This window comes from Miniopterus natalensis, chromosome 8 (assembly GCF_054644295.1).
Source record: "Miniopterus natalensis isolate mMinNat1 chromosome 8, mMinNat1.hap1, whole genome shotgun sequence".
NCBI lineage: Eukaryota > Metazoa > Chordata > Mammalia > Chiroptera > Miniopteridae > Miniopterus > Miniopterus natalensis.
In genome coordinates, this window is record NC_142088.1 from 11,881,480 (window position 1) to 11,906,514 (window position 25,035).

Below are 25,035 nucleotides of genomic sequence, written 5' to 3' on the forward strand. Positions count from 1 at the left end.
GCGCCCCGCGTTCTCAGCCGCCGGCGCCGCTACCGCCTGCCACGCACTGCGCGCGCCCCCAGTGGACGGACCGAGGGCCTGGAAGGGCGAGCGCGCGAATCTCGGAGGCGGTGGGCCCGGGAAGGCGGGGCGGGGCCGGCGTCGCGCTCGCGCAGGCGCGGCGGGGCGGCGGGACGCGGGATTCTGGGAAGTGTAGTCCCGCGATTAAACCCCTGACAGGCTCCCTCCAGGGTTCTCCCTACCCTGATTCTACCTGAACCGTACTGACTCTTTCTTCCGCCGTGCCTTGATTCACTCTCCTAAAATCAAAGATCTCGGGCTTTATTAAAGAATTTTCTTAGTTCTTTCAAGTAAAAGACTTTGAGTTTGACCCCAGGAACGGAGAGATTGCCAGATCCACTGGATTTCCCTCCAACCAAACTTCCCGTAACCCCAACCAACGAAGCGCAACTACAGCCACCTGCTTTATGGGCTTCAAGTGTGAACTTTAGGAAAAACTACCTTAACTATCTCAAGCAAGAGCCCCCCCTCAAGAGATCGTGCCCCCTCAATCTCAAATGTCCCTAGGCCTAATGGATTTGGAGGCCTAAAAAGAGCTGGAGGGTAAAAAAATCTTTTCTAAACAGCCGGCTACAGAAAAAAAAAGGGGGCGGGGGACAATAAAAGATTAACCTAATGAAAACAATTTGGACCAGAGCTAGAATGCTTAATAAATAATTGATTTAGGAAACAATCACTCATGGATGTTAAAATTATTAGAGGGTGTAATTTTACACGAGATGTCTACCATCACCTGCATATTTTAATCAATTTTAGATCCGGAAAGGTGGGATAGCTATAAATTATGTCCCCCGATGCGATGCAATTTGAACTACACAGTAATATTTAGGTAGTGTATTTCTGTCAAAAATTAAGTTTAATTTGAATCTAATCTAGCTTTTGGCTCCAACGTCCAGGTTATAGGAAATAAAGAGAAACAAAGACCACCACAAGAGCCCTGGCGGCTCAGTTGGTTGGAGTGTCATCCTGTAAACCAAAAGCTTGTGGGTTCGATTTCGGGATCAGGGCACATACCTAGAATTTGAGTTCGACCCCCAGTCAGGGTGTGTACAGGAGGCAGCCAATCGATGTTTCTCTCTCACATTGATGTTTCTCTTTCTCTCTTTCCCTTCCTTTCTCTAAACATATCCTCTGGTGAAGATTAAAACAGTAGATCAGTGGTTGCTTAGGACTAAAGGTAGGGACAAAGAATGACTATAAATGGGGAAGAGGAAATTTTGGGGGTGATGAGTATTCTTAAACTAGATGGTGGTGATGGTTGCACAAATGTACAAATTCACTAAAAGCCACTGAACTCTTGCATCGAAACTGGCCTCCTCATAGCTCCACAAGCAGGCCAGGTATGCTCCCATCTCAGGGCCTTTGGGATGATCATTCTGTCTATGCTTTTCCCTCAGATAGCTGCACTGCTCATTCCCTCATCTCCTTCAAGTCTTTGCTGAAATGTCACCTTCTCAGTGAGGCCTACTCTGACCATTTCCTCATCCCTTTTTCTTGCTTTATTTTTCTCCAGAGTTTTTATTACTTTCCTACATATTATATATAATTCACTCATTTTGATAAGTTCACGGTCTGCCCCACCAGAATGGAAAGTCTGTGACAGACAGGCACTGCTTATCTCCAGTAATTAGAACAGTCTCTGGAAATGACTCAGTAAATATATGCTGAATTGACTGAAATAACCTGAATAGGAGGAAATTATGGAAAAATGTTACTTTTGCTAAAATATGCACATATGAGTGGGCAATGAAGATGAAGACTAAATAAAATTCCTTGTAAAAATAAGGGAACATCTTTCACTTCTAAAACAATTGGAATTCAAGGAAGGACAAAAGTACTCTCCCATTTTATGGAGAAATGAGGGCCCTGGGAAGCTTGTTACAAGCTATCCAATAAGTCAAGGTTTAAGCTTTCCAGTACGTTTCCAGCTGAATTACAATTCTAACTAGTGAGTCTGCCAAACACCCCTTTCTGGTAAAGTGCACACCCTCCATACAGCTACCTTACTAAAGCAACTGGGCTTCCCTACACCCTAAAACTTCACCAAATACTAAAACTAGCCGCTAAGCCTGAGATTTCAAAGCAATCCAATTTACCTCTCCAATCCTAATTTTCCTATTTCAGCTGCACTGGTCTGGGCTTGGAAGTAAGTAGGTGTCCACATGTAGCTCATCTGAGATGAAGGAAGCTCCCAAAACAAGATCTTGTCTGATCAGGGCACCAGAGCTTCCAGCACCACACAGAAGCTAAAGAGGAGCTGAACATCCCAACCCCTTACTCTGGCAGCTCCAAATAGGGTGAGGCACACCTTTTATTACAAGAGTTATTACAAGAGTTTACAAACAGATTACAAAACAAAAAAAGATCACTCCCCATCCCCTCCCATGGATGGGAATGTGGGCTACGGGCTAGGGAACCCTCCACAACAGGGACTGATGGCATTTATCCCTAGAGCCTAGAGCTGACACAGGTTCTGTCTTCATCATTGTCCTTGGGCCAGTGCACCTAACCCAGAACCTGTTGGGAGGATTACAGGAGCTCCAGAGAGGAAGAGATCTCTCAGGCAGAAGGTGTTTCCCTAAGGTTTAAGAAGCATATTCCTGGGGTTAAAGGCACAGTATTGGAGAAAATACCCCTGATGTAGGGAAGGAAGGAATCTTCTCTGGCACCAACAGCAACAAAGTTTACTGGTTAAAATCATCCTGAATTTGGGGGAGGGGAGGCTTTATACATAAATCTCTTCTAGTTTCTCATTCTCAAATCAGTTGAGTTGGCAGCTTATTTCTCTTTTAAAATCTTTCTAGTTCTCATTTGAGTTGGCGGCTTGTATAGTACAAAAAGGAAGAGTTGGCAATAGTAGGTCAATGAAGGTTGGAAGCTGGACCCAGGAATCTGGGATCACGTGCTGTGGGTTGGCCTGAGGAGGTGAATGAGTTTCCTGCAGTGTTTGGCAGATGCAGGCCTGGGACTGCTGTGCGGCAGTAACTGATTCCCCAGAGACAGCAAGGCTAATTTCTCACTGGCACCCAGGGACACCAGCACCTGTGGGATAGAGAGCAGACGACAGAACATGACATGCAGAGGACTCATTTGCACTAGCAATTTCTACTCCAGAAAAGGAAGAAAAATAAAGTGGGCTCTTGGGGACTCAAAATAGATTGTGTGGGAAAAGAGACACCTTGGAGACAGGAATCATCAGGATCAGAGGTCTACTTCCATTCTCTTTGGTTGCAGGCCATGAAACCAAGGCACCAAGGGATCCATACACTTGTCCCCGGGAAGAGGTAATGAATGCAGCAGTGATAGTAAACCAATGATTCCCAGCTGTAGATCGGCCCAGTGGGTCTTAACCTCGTTACCACCAAGAATCCTTTTTAGTATGTGCCCACATGGATTGCCAGAAAATCCTATAATATATGTCATCAACCATCCTGTCAAATTTATATGCCACCTAATGCTACCACCTAATGCTACCATACTTAACTATTATAATTTGGGGGTTTAGCCTTATCATAGGTAGATATGTGAGTTCACTGGGCTGCTTATACACTGAAAATTAAGGAGAAAAGACAGAATAAAGTAGTGGTTAAGAGTAAAGGCTCTGGACTCAGACTCTTGACTTCAAAAATCCAATCCTACATACTAGCTTTGTAATTTGGACAAGCTATTAAATTCTTTGTGCCTCAGTTACATAGCCTGCAAGATGAGGAATAAAATAGCTTAAACCAGATAATAAAGGTAAAATGCTTAGCACGGTGCTTTTAACATGAAGTGCTAAAAGAGATAGTATCTTTACGGACCCCAGAATGAAACCACCCTATATCTCAACAGCTCCAATCTTCCCTCACCTCCCTCTCTCATATAGCCTCCAGAAGAGAGAACAGTGGTCCTTGAGATCCCAGCCATTTCCCAGCCCAATGGAGCCCTCTTCTAGGTCCCTTCTCTTCTCTGGGGTGAGAAATGGTAGATGGAAAACTCATCTCCAAGACACTGCCCCTGGGTTTCCTCTCCCAGAGAGGGATAAACTTGGATTTCTGAATGTCCCAATTTCTTAAAACTATCCCAGAAAACTGTTGTGAAATACAACCCCATTGTTGTGGTTCCTAAGTCCCCTGGAGTATACCTGATGGATACAGGGCTCCTGGCGGAGGCTCCGAAGGGCAATGAGGGCAGCCTCCTTCACATTTGGCTGAGGGTCTCCACATGCCATCTCTAGGAGCCGCTGGGGTACTTGACACTGTAATAGCTCTTCCCCCAATCCTTCAGGTCCCAAGTTGCCCAGAGCTGACACAGCATTGCGCCGGATACCAGCCTGAGGATCTCCAAGCAGCTGGGTCATAAAGGGCACTGCAGCTGCTAGGGCGGGTCCCAGGGGACCAGCTTGGTAGGCTGCATTGCCCACAGCAAAGCTGGCACCGCGCCGCACAGCAGGGTCCCTGTCTCCAAGGCCCTGCAGCAGAAGGTTGAGCAGTCCAGCCTGGCTCTGCAGTGCCCCACGCAGGGCCATGCTGTGCTGGAGCAAGTGTCCCAGGAGCCCATAAGTGCGGGCCCGCACTGAATTCTCTGGGTGACCCAGAAGGATGCGCAGGGGCCGATAGGATTCATCGGAGCCAGCCAGGAGTTCTTGGATAAAGTACAAGTGACTGGGAGACAGAACCCGGGCTGTGTGGGCCAACAGAGACAGAAGGTCAGAGATCAGCAGCGGCTGGTCACCTAGAAGGGCAACTGAGAGGAACGAGATGATGGGTCTAGGGAAGGCAGCCACTGTGTTCACAAACTGGTTGAGAGAGGTGGGATCCGTGAGGGCCAGGTGTGTGAGGAGACTGATGGGCAGCTCGACTTGTGGCAACATGAGGTGGTGGCAGCAGACCTAGGAGAAAGAGGGGAGGGGAGCAGCAAAAGTAGTTCAGGGAGCAGGAGAGTACACTGCAGCTTGATAGCTAGAAGGAGCCCAAACCCTGGGAGAAAAGCCAAGCTATAATGAGAAACACCAGAATGCTGAGAGAGCTGACCCATAGCACTCCACAGGAGACACAATGTGAACCCCAAGAGAATGGGTTCTTCCCAAGTTCAATCCTTGCTCTGCTTGTCAAAGACCCACTGTCTAATGCCAAGAACCACCAGAGAAGAGATTCCTGGCTGAGGAGCTGAGTATACAACTCCTAGACTGGATGTTCTCCCCATTGAGCTCTAACAGAATTCAGATAAGGAACTGATAGAGTTACTAGCCCCAGCTCCAACCACACACCTCTGTTAGGCCTGAATGCTTTCTCCACTCCAACTCTTAGATCAAACCAGATGCTCCACTCTTACAGGGGCCAAGGAGAGCCCTGGAGCTGTCAGAAGTGAATTAGAGTATACAAGGTGTTTGGCCTCTCCCACCTTCATGCCTCCAAAGTACCTGCAGCAGGTGGGCTGTGACCTCTGAGTCCATGAGGTCAGCCAAGATAACCACAAGGAGGTCAGCATCCACATCCACGGCAAAGGGGAAGCAGAGGAGCTGGCAGACAGAGAGCACCACGAAGGGGAGAAACTCAGACCCGTGAGGCCTAATAAGGGGAGTGTGGAAGGATTTACTTGGCCTTGCTCACCCACCTTTTACTTCCCCCTCTTCTCAAATTCCCTAGTCCAGCTCTCCTTCCACAATCTCAGCATACCATTTCTTGCCTCATAGCTCAAGTGCTCAGCTACTTCTCTCCTTCCTTCCCCCCTCCCCCCTCCCCCCCCACTGTACTCTCTGGATCTTCTGGTCTCCCTCCTCTAGTTCAAAACTCACGCCTGGCCCAGCTGCTGCAGGAAGCTGGGGGAAAGCAGATGCTTCAAGGTGGACATGAGGATACTTCCACGCTGAGACAGGTGACTCAGGCATAACTCGGGCTCCTGGTTGAAGGTGGCCACGGCCAGGCTCAGCATGGCTGCCACACCTGGAAACACCAAGAATGAAGACCCAGTAGAGCAGACAAAAAGCCCAGATGCTCCTGCTTCCCCATGGCTCCCAGGGCTCCCACTTATTCAGTCCCTTCCCCAACCCTGAGCAATTTCAGGATACAATCTAACATCCTCTCCCCAGGCAGCAGCAGCAGCAGCAGCAGCAGCAGAACTTTCCATGGCTAACCCAGGCTGCTCCTCTTGAAGAGGGATCAATACAATGCCTCCATAAAAGAGGCCATGCAGATGAAAAGCTACCTCGGGGTGAAATCAGTGTCCAGTCTGGCTCTGAGCTTGAGCTATGTTGACTGGACAGCGATAGCTCCTCTTCCTGTGTAGATACCTCCTCAGGGAGCCTCAGAGCCATGGAGAAGCGGTGCCACAGAATGGTCCATATTTCTGAGCTAACCATGTCCCTTATCAGGCTAGCCTTCCCCTGCTGAAGACAAAATTGAAAGAGGGTGGGTGGGGAGATGAAAGTCAGGAGTCAAAATGCCTTTTTTCCACTCCTGTCCCTGACCTACGAGGAAAAGGAGTCCCAGAAATAATCTCTTTTGTTTTCCCAGCTGGTATTTCCCTGTTATCTTAGTTCCCTTTCTTACCACATCTTAATCCCCAACCTCTCAATCCATGTGTATGTCTGCTGGAAACCAGGGAATTACACTTTTCTCCCCACTGAATCCTAAAGGATGCATCTGAATGGTTCCATTTAAAGGGTCCATACTGAAGGCAAGTGGGTCCCTTCTAAAGTCATCACAAGAACAGTAGTTTGTGGATTTCTTCTTCATTCCTAATGCCCAGCGGCTCCCTAAAATGCACAATTTCTCTCTCCGTACTTCCCATCCACCCTAAGATGCAGCTGTACCTGGGTGAGGAGCTGCAGCAGAAGGACGAGCAGGCCGTCGTAGAATCCACAGCCATCTGGTGGAGTCAATCGGACCTGCAGGAGAGAGACAGGAAGAATGCGGATCTCTGAGAGGGACGAGGTGGCCTCACAGGCCTGTGCACCCAACTCCTGGTCAGGTAGAAAGAGCCCTTCCTCGGCCTGGTTTATGGGGAGAGTCCTTCAGAACTTAGGAGTCTTGGTTCCTACCTATTCAATCAATGACTAACTCTGTCCTAAAGACACACAGTCTGGTAGAGCAAGCTGACACAGAAACAATTATAGTTTAGGAAGATACTTTCTAAACAAGAGGGTGGGGTCAGGGTGGGAGTTCACAATTAAGAGTGCCTAATTCTGCCTCCTAGAGGTAGGAAACTGATGGATTAAATGTTTAAAAGGCAGACAAGAGGAAGTAGAGGTAGAAAGGGAGAACATTCCAAGTGGAAGTCATAGCATATCTAAAGGCAGGTCATGAAAGAGCATAGTGAATTTTGAAATGGCAACTCTTCTGGTCTAGCAGCATTATAGAGCTTAGAGGTAACAGATGAGCTTTCAATAGCCCACTAAAGAATTTGGACTTTATCCCAGAAGCAGTGGGAAGCCACTGAGGACTTACACAAGCTCCATATGGGCAAGACTTTTGTCTCTTACTCATTGCTGTCTTCTCAGAGCCTAGAATAGTGTCTGGTATTCAGTAAGTATTTGTGTGTTAAGTAATTACTGGTCAGACAAATGACCAGGTTTTCCTTTATTGAAAGCTCACTCTGGTGGCAGTGAAGAAAACAGACTGGAAAAGAGAGCCTAGAAGAGAGATCCTTTAGTGGGCAAGTGTCAAAGTCAAAGGGAGGGCCCTAGCCGGTTTTCTCAGTGGTTAGAGCATCAGCCCATGAACTGAAGGGTCCTGGGATCGATTCTGGCCAATGGCACGTACCTCAGTTGCAGGCTCCACTGTGGTCAGGGCGCATGCGGGAGGCAACCAATCAATGTGTCTCTCTCACATCAATGTTTCTCTCTCTCTCCTCCTCCCATTCTCTCTAAAAAAGCAATGGAAAAAATATCCTCAGGTGAGGATTAAAAAATAAACAGTCCAAGGGAGAAATGATGCCTCCCTCCCTCTTTAGAAGTCCAGGGTGTTAACAACAGATCTAAAGCCCTGACCAGTCTCGGCTCAGAGGGGTCAATTATCGGGGAACAGGAGGGCAGGAAAGATTCCTTGATTCCTTGACCACTTCTTAGTTTACTCTAGGCTGGCTGGCACTTCAGTCTTTTCTTCCTGAATTCAGTCCTTGTTTGACTCCAAGAAATGTGTCTATGCCTTCTCTGGCGGATCTCACCTCAGCAGGGGCAGACAGAGCATGTGTGGCTGCAGGGATCCACTCCACAGGCTGGAGGTCAAAGGTCACCCCTTGCTGGTCAAGCTGTACCAGGAGACAGGCCGCTGCACTCTGGAGAGTTAGAGGAGAAGTGGTATTCAGCATGAGCAGAAAGGATATAGGCCTCTGTCCTAGACTAGACAAATACCGCGTAAACAGCTGCAAAGGGGATAATGATTCCCCTGCTCCCAAAAGGTTGGATGATAAGGTTAAAAGGGGAGGAAGATAAAGGTTGAAAACTCACCACAAGAGAGACGACATGTGAATGGGTAAAGAGAGTAGCAATCTCACTGCCTAGCTTCTCCATTCTGGAATAAGGAGATATATCAAGGGATGCAGCAGTGTGAAAGGAGGCTGGTGAGTGGCCTTCCCTCTCCCTTAGATGGCACTCTCCACCTAGGCTGCAGTCCAACCGCAAGTCACAAAGCTGGTGGGAATCCAGGTCTGTTCTTTGTAGAAAAACCTTCACTCTCTCTATCCCAATCCCTCCTAAGGATAGGCTGTTCTATGTCAGGGTAAGCTCTGTGGGTAGATTTCAGTGAAGAGACCCTACTTTATGACTCACCCAGGAGGCAGATCTTGGAGCCGAAGGACAAGAAGGGAGAGGAGGTAGAGTGTCACTTCAGTAGACTCTTCCCAATCCACTACCTTTACCTACAAAGTTAAGATATCAGGGCAACCTCTGATTGAGATGGTGGGGCCACCGTGAGATGCTCATCTGTGTTGCTGGCCTACCTTGCCCTGGACCAACATCAACAGTGACTCCAAGGCTAGGGGCTCTTGCCCTAGACGATGGCACAGGTGTTCACTAACGTGGCAGCAGGAATAGAGAACCTAAGGGAGTGGGGAGGAGTCTGTCAGTGAGCCTCCTAAGCTAGAAGGCTCAGCTGAAATCAGGCTAGTCTCTCAACACATCTGGTATCCACACTTGGGGGTGTTAGAGAAGTTTGGGCCACTTCCACCTCTTGCTGTAAGATAGTGAGATAGGGATACTTCTCAGTTCTGGTGAGGACTGGCTAACAGTGGGGCCATCTGAGTTGAAAAGATTTAAAAGCAGAAAGGGGTCCTGCGAGGGGGTCTCTCATCTCAGGCTCTCTCTCTCAGTCCTGGGGGTAAAAAAAGAGATCTGAAGTGCAAGAGTTATAGGCAGGTAATACCTTGAGAAGGTGTAGGCAGAGGATGGGATGCTGCAGACCACAGATGAGGGATGGCCTCAGTTGGTTGTTGTCTTCAGAGAGCTGATTTGCCAAATGTCGAGAGATCTATAGGGACATTCCTGAAGACTCAATCCCATTCTCATTATTCCAATCCGATTCCTCTCATATCTCCAACTAATCAGGACTCTTCCCCAGCTTCCCCAGGAACCTCAGGCCCCATTCCATTCCCAGTCTTCATGGCAAAGGAAGAACAAAAGTCAGGGTCTTGCTTAGCCCCAGTGTAGTCAGGTACAGAGAAAACTTGCTAGCCAAAAGGGAGCAGGAAATCTGAATCCTGAGCCCCTGAGGAAGCATCGCTGGTAGCTTCAGATCAGCTACCCTACAGTTTGTCAGTTTGTCACTGAGCTCTCTAACCAAGGCCTCTGGGATTTTGGCTACATCATGTTCTATAAGTGGACCAGACTCAGGGTGGGGTCATCTGTTTCTGGAATTACAGAGTAAAGGAGGCATGAAAGCTTCTTTTTCTGCCTTTCTGAGAAGCTGGGGCAGACTCCCCAACTCTGGCAACAGAAGTGAAAGGAACAAGAAACTGCAGCTCAAACCTGTTCCTTGGCTTCCCAGCAGCCAGGCAGCCCTAGAGGAGCAATGCATATGGCTGCCAGCGCAGAGGAAATGGCTCCAAGCAGATCCTCACTGTGCTCCTGCAGTGGCTGGCTCACTTGAGGGGCACCTATGGAGAACGGCAAAGAATGCAGGGTAGGGTATAGTTGTTTCTCTCAGATCCCCCTTCATTCTTTCAGTTCACAGTTACTTACTGGGCACTCACCAAATGCCAGGCATTGTGTCTAGGTGATGGCAGTAGAAAGAGAAGAGTTGGACATACTCAATAAGTAAGTCCAGAAACTTCCCTCCCCACTCTGGTTACCTGGGGGGTGGTGGAAAGGGAGCTGTGGAACTGTCAAGCCATGAAGGAGCCTGTCCAACACAGCTCGCTGCGTAGTCAGCAGACTGGAGTAAAAGGCTTTGGAGACGGTGCAGCTGTTCCCATCCATGGCTTCACACAGAACAGTGAAGCACTAAGGGAGACAAGGGCAGGGTTAATATTAGGACATCAGAAAACTGACTAGGCTTAGGGTAAAGAGCAAGAATCCCCAGAGAACCTGAGAAAGCAGAAGGAAAACCCAGGGCACTAGCTATCTAATTTAAGTATTCCTCATACAGAAGATGCATTATAACTGCCTTTGCATTTCAAGGACAGGAATTTTAGATGTCAGTGCTTTACTCTGATCAGCTGCTCCCTAGATGATGTTTCTCAAAGTGTCATCTGTGACCTTGAGTATAAGAACTATTGGGGATTCCTGGGTCCCTCCCAACTCAGACCTCTCATTCAGAATTTCAAGAGGCAGGGTATCTATTCCAAACTCCCCATGCTACTCACTGCACAATGACACATGAGAAGTGCTGGCCAATCATGTGAGTCACAGCTGGCCAAAATTTATGTTGGATATCAAAAGCTTCCTGACTTGAAGGGTGAAGGATGTAAAAATTGGCTCTCAGACTACCAGAAACTGAATGGACTGCTAGCTATATAGGCAGGAATGTAGCCCAGATCTGTGTTCCCAGTTGCCAGTTTGAACAATGACCAGGCAATTGTTTACTTCCTTCACATGTTCCTCTCCAATTTTCTCCTCTGAGATTTTCTCGTTCAATCCTCCATTCCCATCCCTCACCTCCAGAGTCCAGGGGAGAGAACCCATATCCATACAGTTTACTAGTCCATAGGCCAAGTAAAGTTGGGAAATACTAGCTGATCTGCAAATCTCTTCAAGAACAAATACTTCTATTTGTGGTTCCCTGAAATAGGCCACACTGCTTAATGCCTCTGGGCCTTTATGTACATTGCTCTTTCTGCCTGGAATATCCTCTCCACTTTCCTGCCTCATCTACCTGGCAAACTTCTGTGTATTCTCCAAATCTCAGCAGAGATGATTTCCTTCTTCAAGATTTCTTCTATGACCCTCCAAGTACTGTTCATCTTCTTCAGTGGTGCTTCTGTATTTTATACAAAGTTCTAATGTACTTTTCACACTACTGTCCTTGATCACTTTACATCTCCCCTACTAGACTATTCCTGGTCCCTTGAAGATAGGAACTTTCTTTTACTCAAATTGTATATGGAACATAGTTGGCATTCAACTAATATTTGAGGGATTGCCTTGATCTAACCCTATCTAGTCATAAGAAAGGGGATGGGAGAAACGGGAAGACAGGAGAGACAGAAATGCGGAAATGGGAACAGATTACCATAAGGCTATCCCTCTGCAAAGTCTGCTTGAAGTCATCTGGTTGGGACAATAGTTTCCCCAACAGGTCCAGAAAAAGGTTGGCAGCTTCCTGAAATACTTGTAGACTGGGAAAAAAAATGAGCCCACAGTTTCTCCTCATCTTTCTACTAAAAGCGCAGATATGGTGAAGGAGTCAGTTCTGGGCAAGTAGGAGCTCAGCAAAGGGACACACATCACAATACTCCCTTCTCTCTCCCCTGCTAAGCACACACACACATCACAATACTCCCTTCTCTCTCCCCTGCTAAGCACACACACAGCTCATATGTACACCCTCCAAGTCCCTTCTCTTTGCCATTTCTCTAGGTTATTCACATACTGATCCTTTCATTTAGTGTATGGGGACTGCTGACCCTTAAAACCCAAAAGTCGTGGGGCAAACTTGGAGGTATCTCAGGGTCCTTAAGAGGACCAGCTGGACTCTGAGGGGTCAGTCAGCTGATCCCTAAACCTGTCACAAATCATGGCTCCTCCTCACTTAGCCCCTTCCGAAAGGAGAAGGGAATAATGGGGATAGAAACTAGAGCCAAACTGGCCAACAGAGCAAAGCTGTGTCTCATCCCACCTGTCACCTGTCTGGCTCCTCTCCAGATTGAAGGTGCAGGCAAAGTAGGCCTGAATCACGGCCATCAGGTCCCGTAAGAAGGTCCCATACCAACACTGCTGCCAGGGAAGAAGAAAGAGAGTAAGGGCAATATAGGGAATGGAAACACAGAGAGAAAATGTGGTAAAAAAAGGCATCAGATATCGTCAGGTTGACCAAACAAAAAGAGACAGGGGGAAAATGGTTTGGACAGAGAGAAATCTAGAATAAACCAGTGGCAGCCAATGGGCTGTAAACAGTCTGAAAATACGTCTGGTTTGGCCTGAACAGCATTTTGGAGTTTAGGAGGTTCTGTTTTTCAAAATAGCTCAATTCCTTTCTAAATTTCTTTAAAACACTCAAGATTAATATTCATCAGCTGAGTACAGCTTTCTAGCTTCCCGAGCCCAGGTCCCACTAAACATCTCTTTATTCTGTTCTCTCAGCTAAGCTGAGGCAGGACACAGAACAGGGAAGTAGAGGTTTGTCCTCAAACACACTTGAGTCTCAATCCTAGCTCTTCCACTATAGTCTCCATGACCATTTGCAAGTTAGAGCCTGTGTGTTAGTCAGTTAGTCTCTGAATTTCAGTACCCTGCTCTGTAAAATTGTGTCCATAAAGCAAAGTACTTAACATTTCAAAGCACAGTGTTCTAAATATTGGGAAATTACACATAAAAATCTGGATTTCTAGCTTCTCTTGGAAAACTAGAAGATCTGGCAACACTGGGCCTATATTCCCACGTGGCAACAGTGGGCTGGCGCTGAGAAGAGGCTATACCATTAGACTGAGAACAAGATCCCCAGTTTATCTACTCCCCACTACTCACATAGCCCAACATAGTCAACTTCACTGACTGACATTATCTACCTAGTCTCAGAAGGCATTAGAGTTTGTAGTTCATGGTTTACTAACTAGAAAGAGGAGGAAAAAAATAAAAGGAAATTGGGCCAAATAGAGGCAGCAGTGCGAAAAAGAGAAATCTAAGAAGAAACTTCTGGAAGTCCTTAGAGGCTCCTTGCATAGAGCTTACCTGCTGAATAATGTTGCTCTCCTGGCTGTGTCTGAATAGGCTGAGCAGCAGCCCAGGGAGCCCTGTCTCACGACAGAAGGAATACAAGGGAACAGAGTCACTGCAGCTGGACAGGAGACTGCTTAGGACCCGGAGTGCAGGGAGGATACGGGAAGCGCCATCCAGCATGCCTTTCAGGATCTGGGTGACATGAGGGAAAGAAGTAATCAATATTATCAGAGGTAAAAGAAGAGTTCCAGATATCAAGTGTCTCCAAGGAGTCGGCAAATCAGACCAGATGTTCTCATTCCTTTCTTTGGGAGTCTAAAGCCCAGAGAAGAAGACGGAAATAGGGAAATTGTACCAGGGAAGAGGAGTATAGCTGGTCAAGTCACCTGACTTCTAATGGCAGTGACCAAGGTAGAGGGGACTGTCCCTCAGGATCTCTGTGTCAGACCCAATGTCATTCCTATTTGCTTCCTCCCTTCTCCAGCCTTTAATCTTAAAAACAAAATACACACACACACTCACATATACTTCTGAAAATTAAAAACAATGGTCACAAAACAATATTATTCAACTCTAGACCAGAGGTTGACAAACTATAACTCACAGGCTAAATCCAGCCTCCCACTTATTTTTATACAACCTGTAAGCTAACAGTAATAGTTTATATATATATATATATCTCACCATCCAAGGATATGTTTTTATTGACTTTTAGAGACAGAGGAAGAGAGAGAGAAACACTGATCATCTGCCTTCCAAAACACGCCCTGACCAGCCATCAAACCTGTAATCTGGGTATATGCCCAGACCAGGAATCGTGACCCTTGGGTGCATGGGACAACTCTCAAACCTACTGAGCCACACCATCTGGGGCAGTATTATATTTTTAAATAGTTACTCTTTAAAGATTATTCTTGAAAGAAGAATAATATTTTCATCAAGTGCTTTACAGTATGGTATTCACTGTTCTAAATCTTTTCACTTATTTGCTCATTTAACCTTTATAATAACTATTTGAAGTAAACACAAATACAGTTATAGTTGAGGAGACTGAAGCTTCTAGGTAGGGTAAGTAAGTAGTCAATAATCACACAGCTAAAGAGTAGTTCAGATGAAATTCCAACTTAGGAAGTCTTACCCTGGAGGCAGAGTTTTTGACTTGCTTCCCTACTAAAATGTTATCCAGTAAAACAAGTAAGGGTCAAAAGAGAGGTACAAGGTGCCAAGGTAATTCACTGGAGAAAGGAGAGTCTTTTCAATAAATGGTACTGGGACAATTGTATACTCACATGCAAAAGATGAATTTAGATCCCTCACATTGTACACCTCAAGTCACAAAATTTAACTCAAAGTGGGTCAGAGAACTAAATGTCAGAGCTTAAAACTAGAAAACTTTTAGAAAAAATATAGAAGAAAAATCTTCAAGACTTTGAGTTTGGAAAATATTTCTTAGACTCAACACCAAAAGCATAATCTACAAAGGGAAAACATGGTGATTGGTCTTAATCAAATTTAAACTCATAAGGATTAAAAGATAAAGCATAGACTGGAGACAATATTTGAAAGTCACTTATGAAAAAGGTCTAGTATCTAGAATATACAAAGAACTCTTACAAATCAGTAAGAAGACAACCCAATTTAAAAATGAGCAAAAGAACTGAAATTTCACAAATGGCTAATAAGCATTTTAGCTTATTAGCTAAAAGATGCTTGACATTAGTCATTAGCAAAATGCAAATTAAAATGACAATGATATACTCACAAGAATGGCTATAATCAAAAGATAGACAATAATACATGTCAGCAAACATGTGGAGAAATGGAGACCCTCACACATTGCCGTGGGAATGCAGAATGGTGTAGTCACTTTGGAAAATAGTTCAGCAGTTTCTTAAAATGTTAAACATAAATTTATCATATGACCCAGCAATTCCACTCTTCAGTATCCACCCAAGAGAAATGAAAGCATGTGCACAAAGATTTTCACAAAACTGTTCATATCAGCATTATTCATAAAAGCCAAAAACCGTAAACAACCCCAATGTCCATCAACTGGTAAATGGATAAACAAAATATAATATATATCTATAATGGAATACTAATCAGCAACAAAAAGAATGAAGTATTGATATATGCTACAGCATGAATGAACCTCAAAAACATTCTGCTAAGGAGCCAGACACAAACACTGTATGCCATATGATTCCATTCCTATAAATTGTCCAGAAAAGGCAAATCTATGAGACAGAAAGTAAACTAATGGTTGCCTGAGACTGGGGGTAGGAATGATGATTAACTGCAAATGAGTATGAGGATCTTATTGGGGGGATGAAAATGTTCTAAAACTGGATTATGGTGAGAAAAAAAAGCCCTGGCCAAGTGACTCAGTTAGTGTCATCCACACACCAAAAGGTTGCAGGTTCAATTCCCAGTCAAGGCACATACCGCGGTTGAAGGTTCAATCCCTGGTCGGGGCGCCTATGGGAGGCAACCGATCAATGTCTTCCTCTCACATTGATGTTTCTCTCTCTCCCCCTTCCTCCCTCTCTCTCTAAAATTAATAAACATATCCTCAAGTGAGGATAAAAAAAATAAACATAAAACTGGGTTGTGGTGATAGTTTCACATCTTGGTACATTTACTAAAAATCATAAAAAGGTTTTAAAGAAAAGGAAGCAAAATAGACGCAGGCAACATATTTCGGCGAGTTCCCAGGAAGGAAGATCACTGTTTCAGAGAAGCAAGGAAAGGCTGTGTATGAGGGAACATTAACTGTGAATACCAATTAGGCAAAATGTTACTCCCTAAAAAAGAATCTCATTCTTCTCGTTAGCATACCTATATTAGAAGATATTGTATACTTAGTTGTTATAACTGTATTTTTTATTTTTCAACAAAGATTATGTAGACATGTCGTCTCTCACTGTAGGAGTACTTCCATAATGCCTTCCATTTTTGCCTCATGGCCCACAATGCCTAAAATATTTACCATCAGAAAGATTGCTGATCCCTGCTCAAGATGGATGCTTTTCCCTTCAGAAAGAGAAATCTGAGGACTGCTCGTTCTGTTATTAAAGGGGATTAGCAAATCTCCTTGAATTAAGCACATCAATTGAAGAATTGGAAAGGGACAAATTTCCTCTTTCTCCGTAAGCCAATCAAAGTTTTTTAATGTCTCATCTGTGAAAATAGTCTCTAATCCCCTCCATGGTATCCTTCTGCCCATCACCTGCCCTCCAGCCTCATGCAGCTGACTCTGGATGCGTTGGCAGAAGTCCGGATTGCACAACAGGGTGAGTGGGGCCTTCAGCTGGACGGGCACAGGCTCGGTGGTCTCTAGCAGGTGCTGCCACTCATCATCGCTGTCTGGCTCCTGAGGCACAAGGAAGAGACAGAGGACAGGAGGAGTGTGTAAGGTTGAGGGTAGTGGCTCCCAATCTGGGGGACCACGAAGTAACTGCAAGAAGCCAGTGACTCCTTTGCACAGATGTATTTTTTCCATCTAGCATTTTACAAAGGTAGAGCTGGCAGTATGTGAGGGGTCTTGAAAGTCTCTTGGAGAACACAAACGTGTGCATAAAGAGATACCTAGAAAGATGTTCATTGAAGCATGGTTTGTAATAAAAAGAAATTGAAAATGTCATAGAGCCAGTCTGTAAGGGAGCATGACACATCAATATTGAGAAATGCTAAGAAATTAAGAAAACTGTTAGTACTAAGGATGCATCGCATATGTAGTCTTCCTACCAAAAATGCACAATTTGTACCTAATCATGAGGAAATATCAATGTGAGGAATATTTTGCAAAATAACTGGCCTGTGTACCTCAAACAAAACTGCATTATGAAAGACAAAAAAAGACTAGGAACTGTTCCAGATTAAAGGAGACTAAAGAGGTAAAACAACTAAATATGTGTAACACTGGAATGGATCATGGACCAGGGAAAAATTTTTTGCTATAAAGAGCATTACTGGAGCCCCAGCCAGGTGGCTCGGTTGTTTGGAACATCATTCTATACACCAAAAAGGCTGCAGGTTTGATTCCCGGTCAGGGCACATGACTAGGTTGTGGGTTCAATCCCCAGTCAGGGGACATATGGGAGGCAACCAATGGATGCTTCTCTCTCACATCGATGTTTCTTTCTCTCTCTCTCTTTGTCAAACCAATAAAAACATATTCTCAGCCCAGCCAGCGTGGCTCAGAGAACGAAGCTCAATTCCTGGTCAGGGCACATGCCCCAGTTACAACAGGCTCGATCCCCAGCAGGGGGCATGCAGGAGGCAGCCGATCAGTGATTCTCTTTCATCATTGATGTTTCTCTCTCTCTCTCCCTCTCCCTTCCTCTCTTTGAAATCAGTAAAAAAACAAACATATCCTCAGGTTAGAATTAAAAAAAAAAGAAAAAAAAGAGTATGTAGAAATTCTTTGTGGTATTCTCACAATATTTGTTAAGTTTGAAATTATTTCAAAATAAAAAGTTAAAATCCAAAAAACCCACAAAAGATTGAGTAGAACTACATGTTCAGATGTAGAATGATCTCTAAAACAGATCATGCGGTAAGATAGGCATGATGCAAAGCAATACGTACAGGATGAACTCAGTAATGTAAAAACAGCCAAACTATATATTTCTATGTGTATATACATACACGTTAAAGTACAGAGAGTCTGGAAGGAGACAGACGAAACCGGTAACAGCACCTCTGGGGCTTAGGTAATGCTCAAGAGGAACTTAGAATTTTACCTGTGTATTCCAATTTTTGGTAATTACATGTTCAGGTAACTGTGCAATTAAAACCTATAAATTAATTATAAGAAAGCAGTTTTAACACGTGGGGAGCTTATACTTGGAGGGTTGGGAAACACTATTCTAGAAAAGTATCTACCCAGACCCAACAGCCCATTTCAGTGACAAGGCCAAGAAAAGCCCTAGGCTCACCTCATTTTCTAGATCTACTGCATCAGTGCTCTGCTGGCCCACCGCCTCTAGCGTCAGCTCTTGGAATGCTCGTTCACTATCCTCGGTGACCCAGTTTTCCCTGCCAGAGGAAGCAGAAGTAGAATGAATTACAGACCTCTGAGGCTGGGGGTTCATTAACTTGTCCCTCCCTCTAAGCCTAGGATCAGAATGAAGAAAAAGCCATGTAGGACTGAATAGAGGAGACCTCCAGGATATGGCCAGGACAGGATATGCTGATCACTAACCACGCACATCCCTGACTGCCCTCCCACTTTGGATCTTACTCTCAAGTATACCTTGGCAGTTCTCACCTGTAGCGCCCAACTCAAATAATCTTCCTTTTATACTGAGACAATTCTTTCCCTTTCAGTTAATGTACAACTGAGGCATAGAGAAAAGAAAGTTCCCATGTTTCCTGACGAATCAGAAAAGTATCTGGAATTAGAATTCGAGAACCCAGGACTCAGACTCTTAGGGGCCTGTCCATATTTAGGCAGTGGATAGTGACAGGAACCTGCTGTATTTGCTTTGGCTGGAGCCAAAGATCTGCAAGATACCTCACCCTATAAATCCTGGCTATACCCTCCCTCACCAAGGTGCAGGGGAGGCCTCTCCAGCCTCCCACTCAGCCCAGCCGCTCTTCATTTCTGAGGCCATGATCCCAGCCAAGAGGCCTGGTTCCTGAGGAGTGGCCCTTAGTCTAGGCAGCGGGGTAACACCAGAAACCATCGTGATGGTCCTGTCTTCTTGTTCAAGGGCAGGTCCTGTGTTCTGGTGTTTCTGTGGGGAGTGAGCAGGAGACAATGAATTAGACCTATTTGTGTGCCACAGGGCAGTACAAATCCTACCTGTGACCCTTTCCCAACCCTAGAAGTCACTCTCCTTCTCCAACAGCCCCAGTCACTAGGCTGGCCATGTCCTACATTCCCCATTTATTCCCACAAACCTTCTGCTTGGCCTCCTCAGCCATGAGCTTACAGGCTTGATGCAAGATGCGAGATCTGTTGCCCTTGGGGGCCAGCCGATGTGCCTGTTGGTCCTTTAGGACCTGAAGTTCCGGGGGTAGACGACTGGTGAATGGGGTGCCCAAGTCTGGGCTTGCTGGTTCAGTTATTACTGCAGGGAGGGGAGAGGAAGAAGACATGATCGTACTGGAGCTGTGCCATGTCCACTTAGCCAGAGACAACTCCCGTGTCTACAGGCTTCTGTGGAAGGAGATCATTTTGATAAAGTGACAGAGAAAAGGAAGTTGTAAGGGAGATGACAAAGGTTAGGCAATAGGCTAGGAAGAAAGTTCAAGATAGCAGTGTTAAGAAGGTATTTTGGATCCAGATGTTGGGGGAAGGTGGGTAAATTGAGGATAACACTAGGGAAGTGCAAAAGCCCTAGGAACCCTAATGACTCACTGGTGACACGGCCAGCAATAAAGGGGTGATGTAAAAGGTCTGGCCAGGACAAACGCTGCTGGGGGTCCTTGGTGAGCAGTCCCTGCAGGAAGTTCTGTGGAGAAAAAAAATCCCCCATCAGCTTTTACTTCCATATAGGCTCTAACTAATCAGCAGACCCTGCAAACCAAGACTCCAGAGTCTACTCTTTCAGCAGACCAGCTGGTCTTAATCATACCTTCTCTAACCCTATCCTTAGGCCTCATTTCCTAGGGAACTCCAATCCCTGTCCATGGACATTCTGGAATCTCAGAAGTAAAAACAGAAATCTCAATGTCACCAGCTTTGTGAAGAATTGAGAAAGAACTAGGAGAAAGGCAGGGATGTCACTTTCACAATCACCTTCAGAAAGCACACATTCAAAGGAGTCCCAAACTGCTCGCTTTGCCTTTCCTTTGACTGCAGTCTGTGTACAGCTGGGTAGAAACAGATGCATTTACAGCTGAAAGCATGCTCACACACACAAGTCATTGTCTAAAGATGTGTTTGGGAGCACTCAAAACCAGAAATCTTTCAGCAAGTCTTCAGATGGTGGAGGGGTAGGGAGACTGTCTCTAAAAAGGGGACATCACTATGAGGTATCCTTACGGAAATACTCAACTGGGCCTGAAACAGGGATAGAAAGTACTAGATTATGACCATTGTTCTGAAACAAAGTGATTAGTATGCCATGGCTCTAGCTGAAGATAACTGCATATCTGCCCTAAGGGAGAATAAATATCCTACATATACCATTTGCTTAAGTTTCCTTTGTTTAGATTCTTTTTGATAATTACTTGGGCCTCTCCAAACTATACAAGTTGGGGAGAAACCTGTCCCTTTTCATCTTAGATAAAGCAAAGGACAGTTATAATGAGATTTCATCTGGGAGAAAGATGCATTTAAATTCCACTGAAAGTCCAAATCTTGCCTAGATAAGAAAAAGAAGAGTCCACTCTTTTTCCTCCTTCCCTCCCTCCTCTCTCTCTCCTCCCTCCAGCCTGCTGAGACTTACTGCAAGGAGTAGGCACCACCTGTTTCATCTTCCCCTAACCACCAAGCTAGCCCCACTAGCTCTGGCCATTTGGATAGCTGAAGACTCTTTCTTTCAGGAAGAGAACTGAAAGCTGTGTTTCTAAAGCTAGATATCATCTGATAGAAAATAAGTGGAATAGAGGGTATGTAAAAGTACCAGTATCCAACTCTGGTGTCTTGAAATCACCTTTCCACTGTGATAAAAGACAGCCTGGCCCAAGGAGAGGCTGCTATTCCCAAGTTTGGCACACCCTCCCAGAATAAGTCCCTGCATTAGCAAGGCAGCTTGGCCCGGACCCTGCATTAATTCAGTAACTACAAAGTCCTATCCAGCTCTGGAAAAGGATTTTGAAAAAGGGAACAGAGGCAGAGGGAGACAGGTTTCTAATGCAAAATCTCCCTTTCTATGTTCACTACCTTGAAGCAAGGACTAATGGCTGGGGGCCAGCGCACAGGGTCCTTGAGAATGAGGTTGACCAGCTGAAAGATGCTCGTGGTATAGAAGGGAGGGGTGCCTACAGCCAGCTCATACAGTATGCAGCCCACAGACCAGAGGTCTGCGGTGTGGTCATATGGTCGCTCTTCCACCAGTTCCGGGGACATATAGAGTGGTGTGCCTTTGATCGATGTCAGCACCATTGTGTTGGTGCTCATAGCCCGGGCAAATCTGCAGGTGATGGAATGGAAACGTAAAGAGAGATGATCAATAAAACTAGAGCTGATCACTACTCTCTCTGATTGTGTGGTATCCCAAACCCAAACAGAGAGAGCACCTTTCAAAAGACCCAATAGGAGTCCCAGTCTCCAGCTCAAATTATAAAACAAGGCCCATGTAAGCCAAGCAAATGGTCTTAGACTCCCTGCAGAACTGGAAGCACAGACGGAAGGTCAGGCTTCTCACCCAAAATCACAGAGCTTGATGCCACCACCTTTGGCAAGGAGGATGTTCTGAGGCTTCATGTCTCGGTGGAGGATGCGGTGGGAATGCAGATAATACAGAGCCGACACCAACTGGGCAGCAATGGCCTGAACCTAGGGGTCAGTCAGGTGGGAAGAAAAAAGGAGAGGTCAGAGGAAGAAGCCTGCTGAGGAGCCCAAAGGCTTCTCCCTAATACTATAGCTGATGTAATCTTCTCTTCCTTCCCTTTCTTTCAGAGCTTTACATGATACCTTCTCCAATTCCTGCTCCCCTATTCATTCATTCGTTCATTCATTCATTCAAAGAATACTTATTGAGTCTCACTAGCTGCATGACCATGGGCAAATTATCTTGAGCCTCTCAGATTTATCATCTGTAAGATGACAATCATAGGATTTTGAGGATTAAATGAGCTAAAATAATGTAACGCTCAGAATTGTGCCTGGAATTTAATAGGCATTCAATGTACATTAGTTGTTATTAAGACAAAATCCCTTTTTCAAGAGAAGTAGTCAAAGAAACAAGACGGACAAAAGGAATAAGATGATGACTTATCAATGATGAAGAGTGCTCATAAGAAAACTGAATGCTGCAACAGGAAGCCCTGAGGAGGGCCTACTTGCTGGAATACAGAAAAACCCCTGGAATAAGTGTGTCTGGAAAATGTGTTCAACCTGATCCCACTGTTAACCACTATGTCTTGGTGGTGAATCTTACCTTAACCACAATTCTTATACCTTCCTGCCTTCTCTGGTACCACCACACTGACCCTTCTTCCTTAATGGTGCCCAGTAACAACAACATTAATAATAGCTATCTACGTTGAACATTGTGTTTCAGGAACTCTTTAAGCATTTTACATGAATTAACTCATTAAGCCTCATAGTAGCTTTATGAGACAGGCATTATTATTTCCATTTTAATAAGAAGAAACTGAGCCCTGGTCAATATGGCTGAGTTGCTTGGAACGTCATCCCATACACCGAAAAGTCAAGGGTTCAATTACCAGTCAGGGCACATACTCAGGTTGCGGGTTTGATCCCTGGTCGGGGTGTGTATGGGATGCAACCAATCAATGTTTCTCTCTCACATCAACGGTTCTTTCTCTCTCTCTCTCCCCTCCTTTCTTCTTTCTCTAAAATCAAATAAATAAATAAATAAAATAAAAAGAGGAAACTGAGCACAAAGAGGTTCAAATAACTTGCTCCTGAGGATCCAGCTAGAAAGTGGCAGAGCCAACCTTTCTATTCAAAGATTTGGCTTCAGGGTTGATATACTCTACTGTCATACCACACTGCCTCTATATATACCTAGACACTTATATTTTTCTCAGGAATTTTCAAAATGCAGACTCTCAGTGCCCTCAGCTTTCCCTACCAGTCCTTAACCTGAAGAGAGTCAGGGGTGGGGAGAAGTTTGAGCCTGGAAACATACCTGGTCTTCAGGAAGTTTTCCATCATCTTCTAGGATCTGAAAAAGCTCTCCTTCAGCATAGTCTGTCACTACCACCACCTGAAAAGCAAAGGCAAAGACACTGATGGCTCCAGATTTATGCACTGAGGTAGGGAAATTCCTGAGACCCTTCTTCTTGGGGAGAGGTGACCCCAAGGCACAATGCACCTCTTTATCAGTCTCAAAGCTGTCGAGCAAATGCACAATGTTGGGATGCCGCAGACCCCGCATGATTTCAATCTCTCGCTGCAGATTCCTCAGCTCCTTCTCTGAGCGTCCCAATTTTGGAATGAACTTCAGGGCCACCACCTGTCAGGGATAAAATGCAGAGTCAAGGCCTAAACACACTACTGAAACTTTAACCTCAGAACTCCAGAAGTGAGACTTTACTTTTTAAATTTTTATTTATTTTTAAAAAATATATACCTTTATTGATTTCAGAGAGAGGAAAGGAGAGGGAGAGAGAGATAGAAACATCAATGATGAGAGAGTCGCTGATCGAGCCCACAACCTGGGCATGTGCCCTGACCAGGAATTGAACCCCGATCACCTGGATCCTAGGTCGATGCTCAACTGCTGAGCCATGCCCAGCCGGGCAGAAGTGAGACTTTAGATTGAGCAATTTTCATTATACCTGCTAGTCTCCCACCCCACTCTCCCCATGGTGCCATGGCTTAACCCAGGCTCCCCCCACCCCTTGACCAAGGAGGAAACAGTCTCTGCCAGACAGATCTCTTTGGCGGATTCTGGAAGAAGTGTTCTGATCTAGGTAAAGAATTCAAGATTTAAGGGATTGGGGAGAAATGGAAGGAAGAAAAAAAATGAAGAGAGAAGAATAGAGTTCAGGTGGTTTATTTCTTCCTGCATGGGATGATAAAGATTAACAGAAGTAATAATATTTATTTGTTGTTTACTAGGTGCCAGGCACTGTCCTAAGTGATTCAGTGTGACATTATACTTAATCTTCAAACCTCATCAATCAGATACTATACTTATCTTCACTCTATAGATGAGGAAACTGAGACAGAGGTTAAGTTACTTGTCCATAGTTCTAAGACTAGAAAGCGGTAGAGCTAGGATTTGAACCAGAGTTGTCCAATTTCAGAGCTCACTCTCCATAAGAAGTATGAAGGAGTCAGAGCCTTAGGAATACAGGTTGGTATAAACGCTTCCCTCCTGGCCCCATTTTACACTGGAGTTGGGGATGTGGAATCCCAACCAAGAGATATGCCTCTTTGTTCACCACCTGAGCACTGTATTTTCTCCGACCCTTGTACACCCTCCCAAAAGAGCCTTCTCCAATCATCTCCAACACGTGGTACTTTTCCATGACAGAGGTTTCAGGATTCCTCAGAAGGAAGAAAGTAGAGATGGTGGTGAAGAGCTCCAGCTCCAGGGAGTTCCACACATCTGGGAACACTGGTTCGCACAAGGAAGAAAGGTTAATGTTAGCCGCCTTGCCTTTTCCCTCTTTTTCATAATAATCCAGGCCTCAAAACCATGGTTGAATGGAGTGAATGGAAAGATGAGATCTTGGAGCAAATAGTTTCTCCCGTCTTTCCAGCCCCCTCCTGTCCCCAACCCAACCTCGGGCCCTCCCAACCCCGGGTTCCCCCTTTCCCCTCCACCCAGCCCCGCCCACCGACCACTCTCCCTACAACCAGCCTCGTCCACCGACCCCACCCCTTCCAGCCTCCCCCAAGTTCTTGTCACCGCCAAGCTCCTCAGCAACCCCACCCGGACCCCCGCCCACACCCCCTCCCACTACCCTGCGCGCGTGCTTCGCAGACCTCAATCTACTCTCAACCCCCAGCCTAGGAGCTTCCAGCTCCACGGGCCGAGGGACGCCAGCTCTGGCCTTCAGCCCCGCCCCTTCAGGCTGCCCGCGTACTT

At 45.5% G+C, this 25,035-nt stretch overlaps 1 protein-coding gene across 3 annotated transcripts; it reads right to left on the reverse strand.

Moving 5' to 3' along the window:
• Positions 1–2,353: 2,353 nt before the first annotated feature.
• STK36 (serine/threonine kinase 36) lies at positions 2,354–25,004 on the reverse strand. 3 transcript variants are annotated; one of them, XM_087819587.1, is made up of 27 exons: positions 24,933–25,004; positions 24,389–24,561; positions 23,311–23,451; positions 23,125–23,202; positions 21,673–21,803; positions 21,189–21,438; positions 19,719–19,812; positions 19,259–19,428; positions 18,905–19,092; positions 18,292–18,391; positions 16,581–16,724; positions 13,364–13,543; positions 12,312–12,409; positions 11,706–11,811; positions 10,327–10,477; positions 10,004–10,131; positions 9,402–9,506; positions 8,980–9,078; positions 8,810–8,898; positions 8,489–8,552; positions 8,206–8,316; positions 6,854–6,928; positions 6,247–6,427; positions 5,837–5,984; positions 5,462–5,609; positions 4,184–4,930; positions 2,354–3,102 (listed from the first exon to the last, which is right to left on the reverse strand). In XM_087819587.1, the coding sequence occupies exons 2-27, from the start codon at positions 24,470–24,472 to the stop codon at positions 2,959–2,961; spliced, it is 3,954 nt and encodes a 1,317-aa protein (XP_087675713.1). In that variant the 5' UTR covers positions 24,473–24,561; positions 24,933–25,004; the 3' UTR covers positions 2,354–2,958. The 3 variants fall into 3 exon arrangements, with proteins under 3 accessions (XP_087675713.1, XP_087675715.1, XP_087675714.1); XM_087819589.1 differs by lacking the exon at positions 24,933–25,004 and adding an exon at positions 24,911–24,927; XM_087819588.1 differs by lacking the exon at positions 8,980–9,078.
• Between the last annotated feature and the right edge of the window lie 31 nt (positions 25,005–25,035).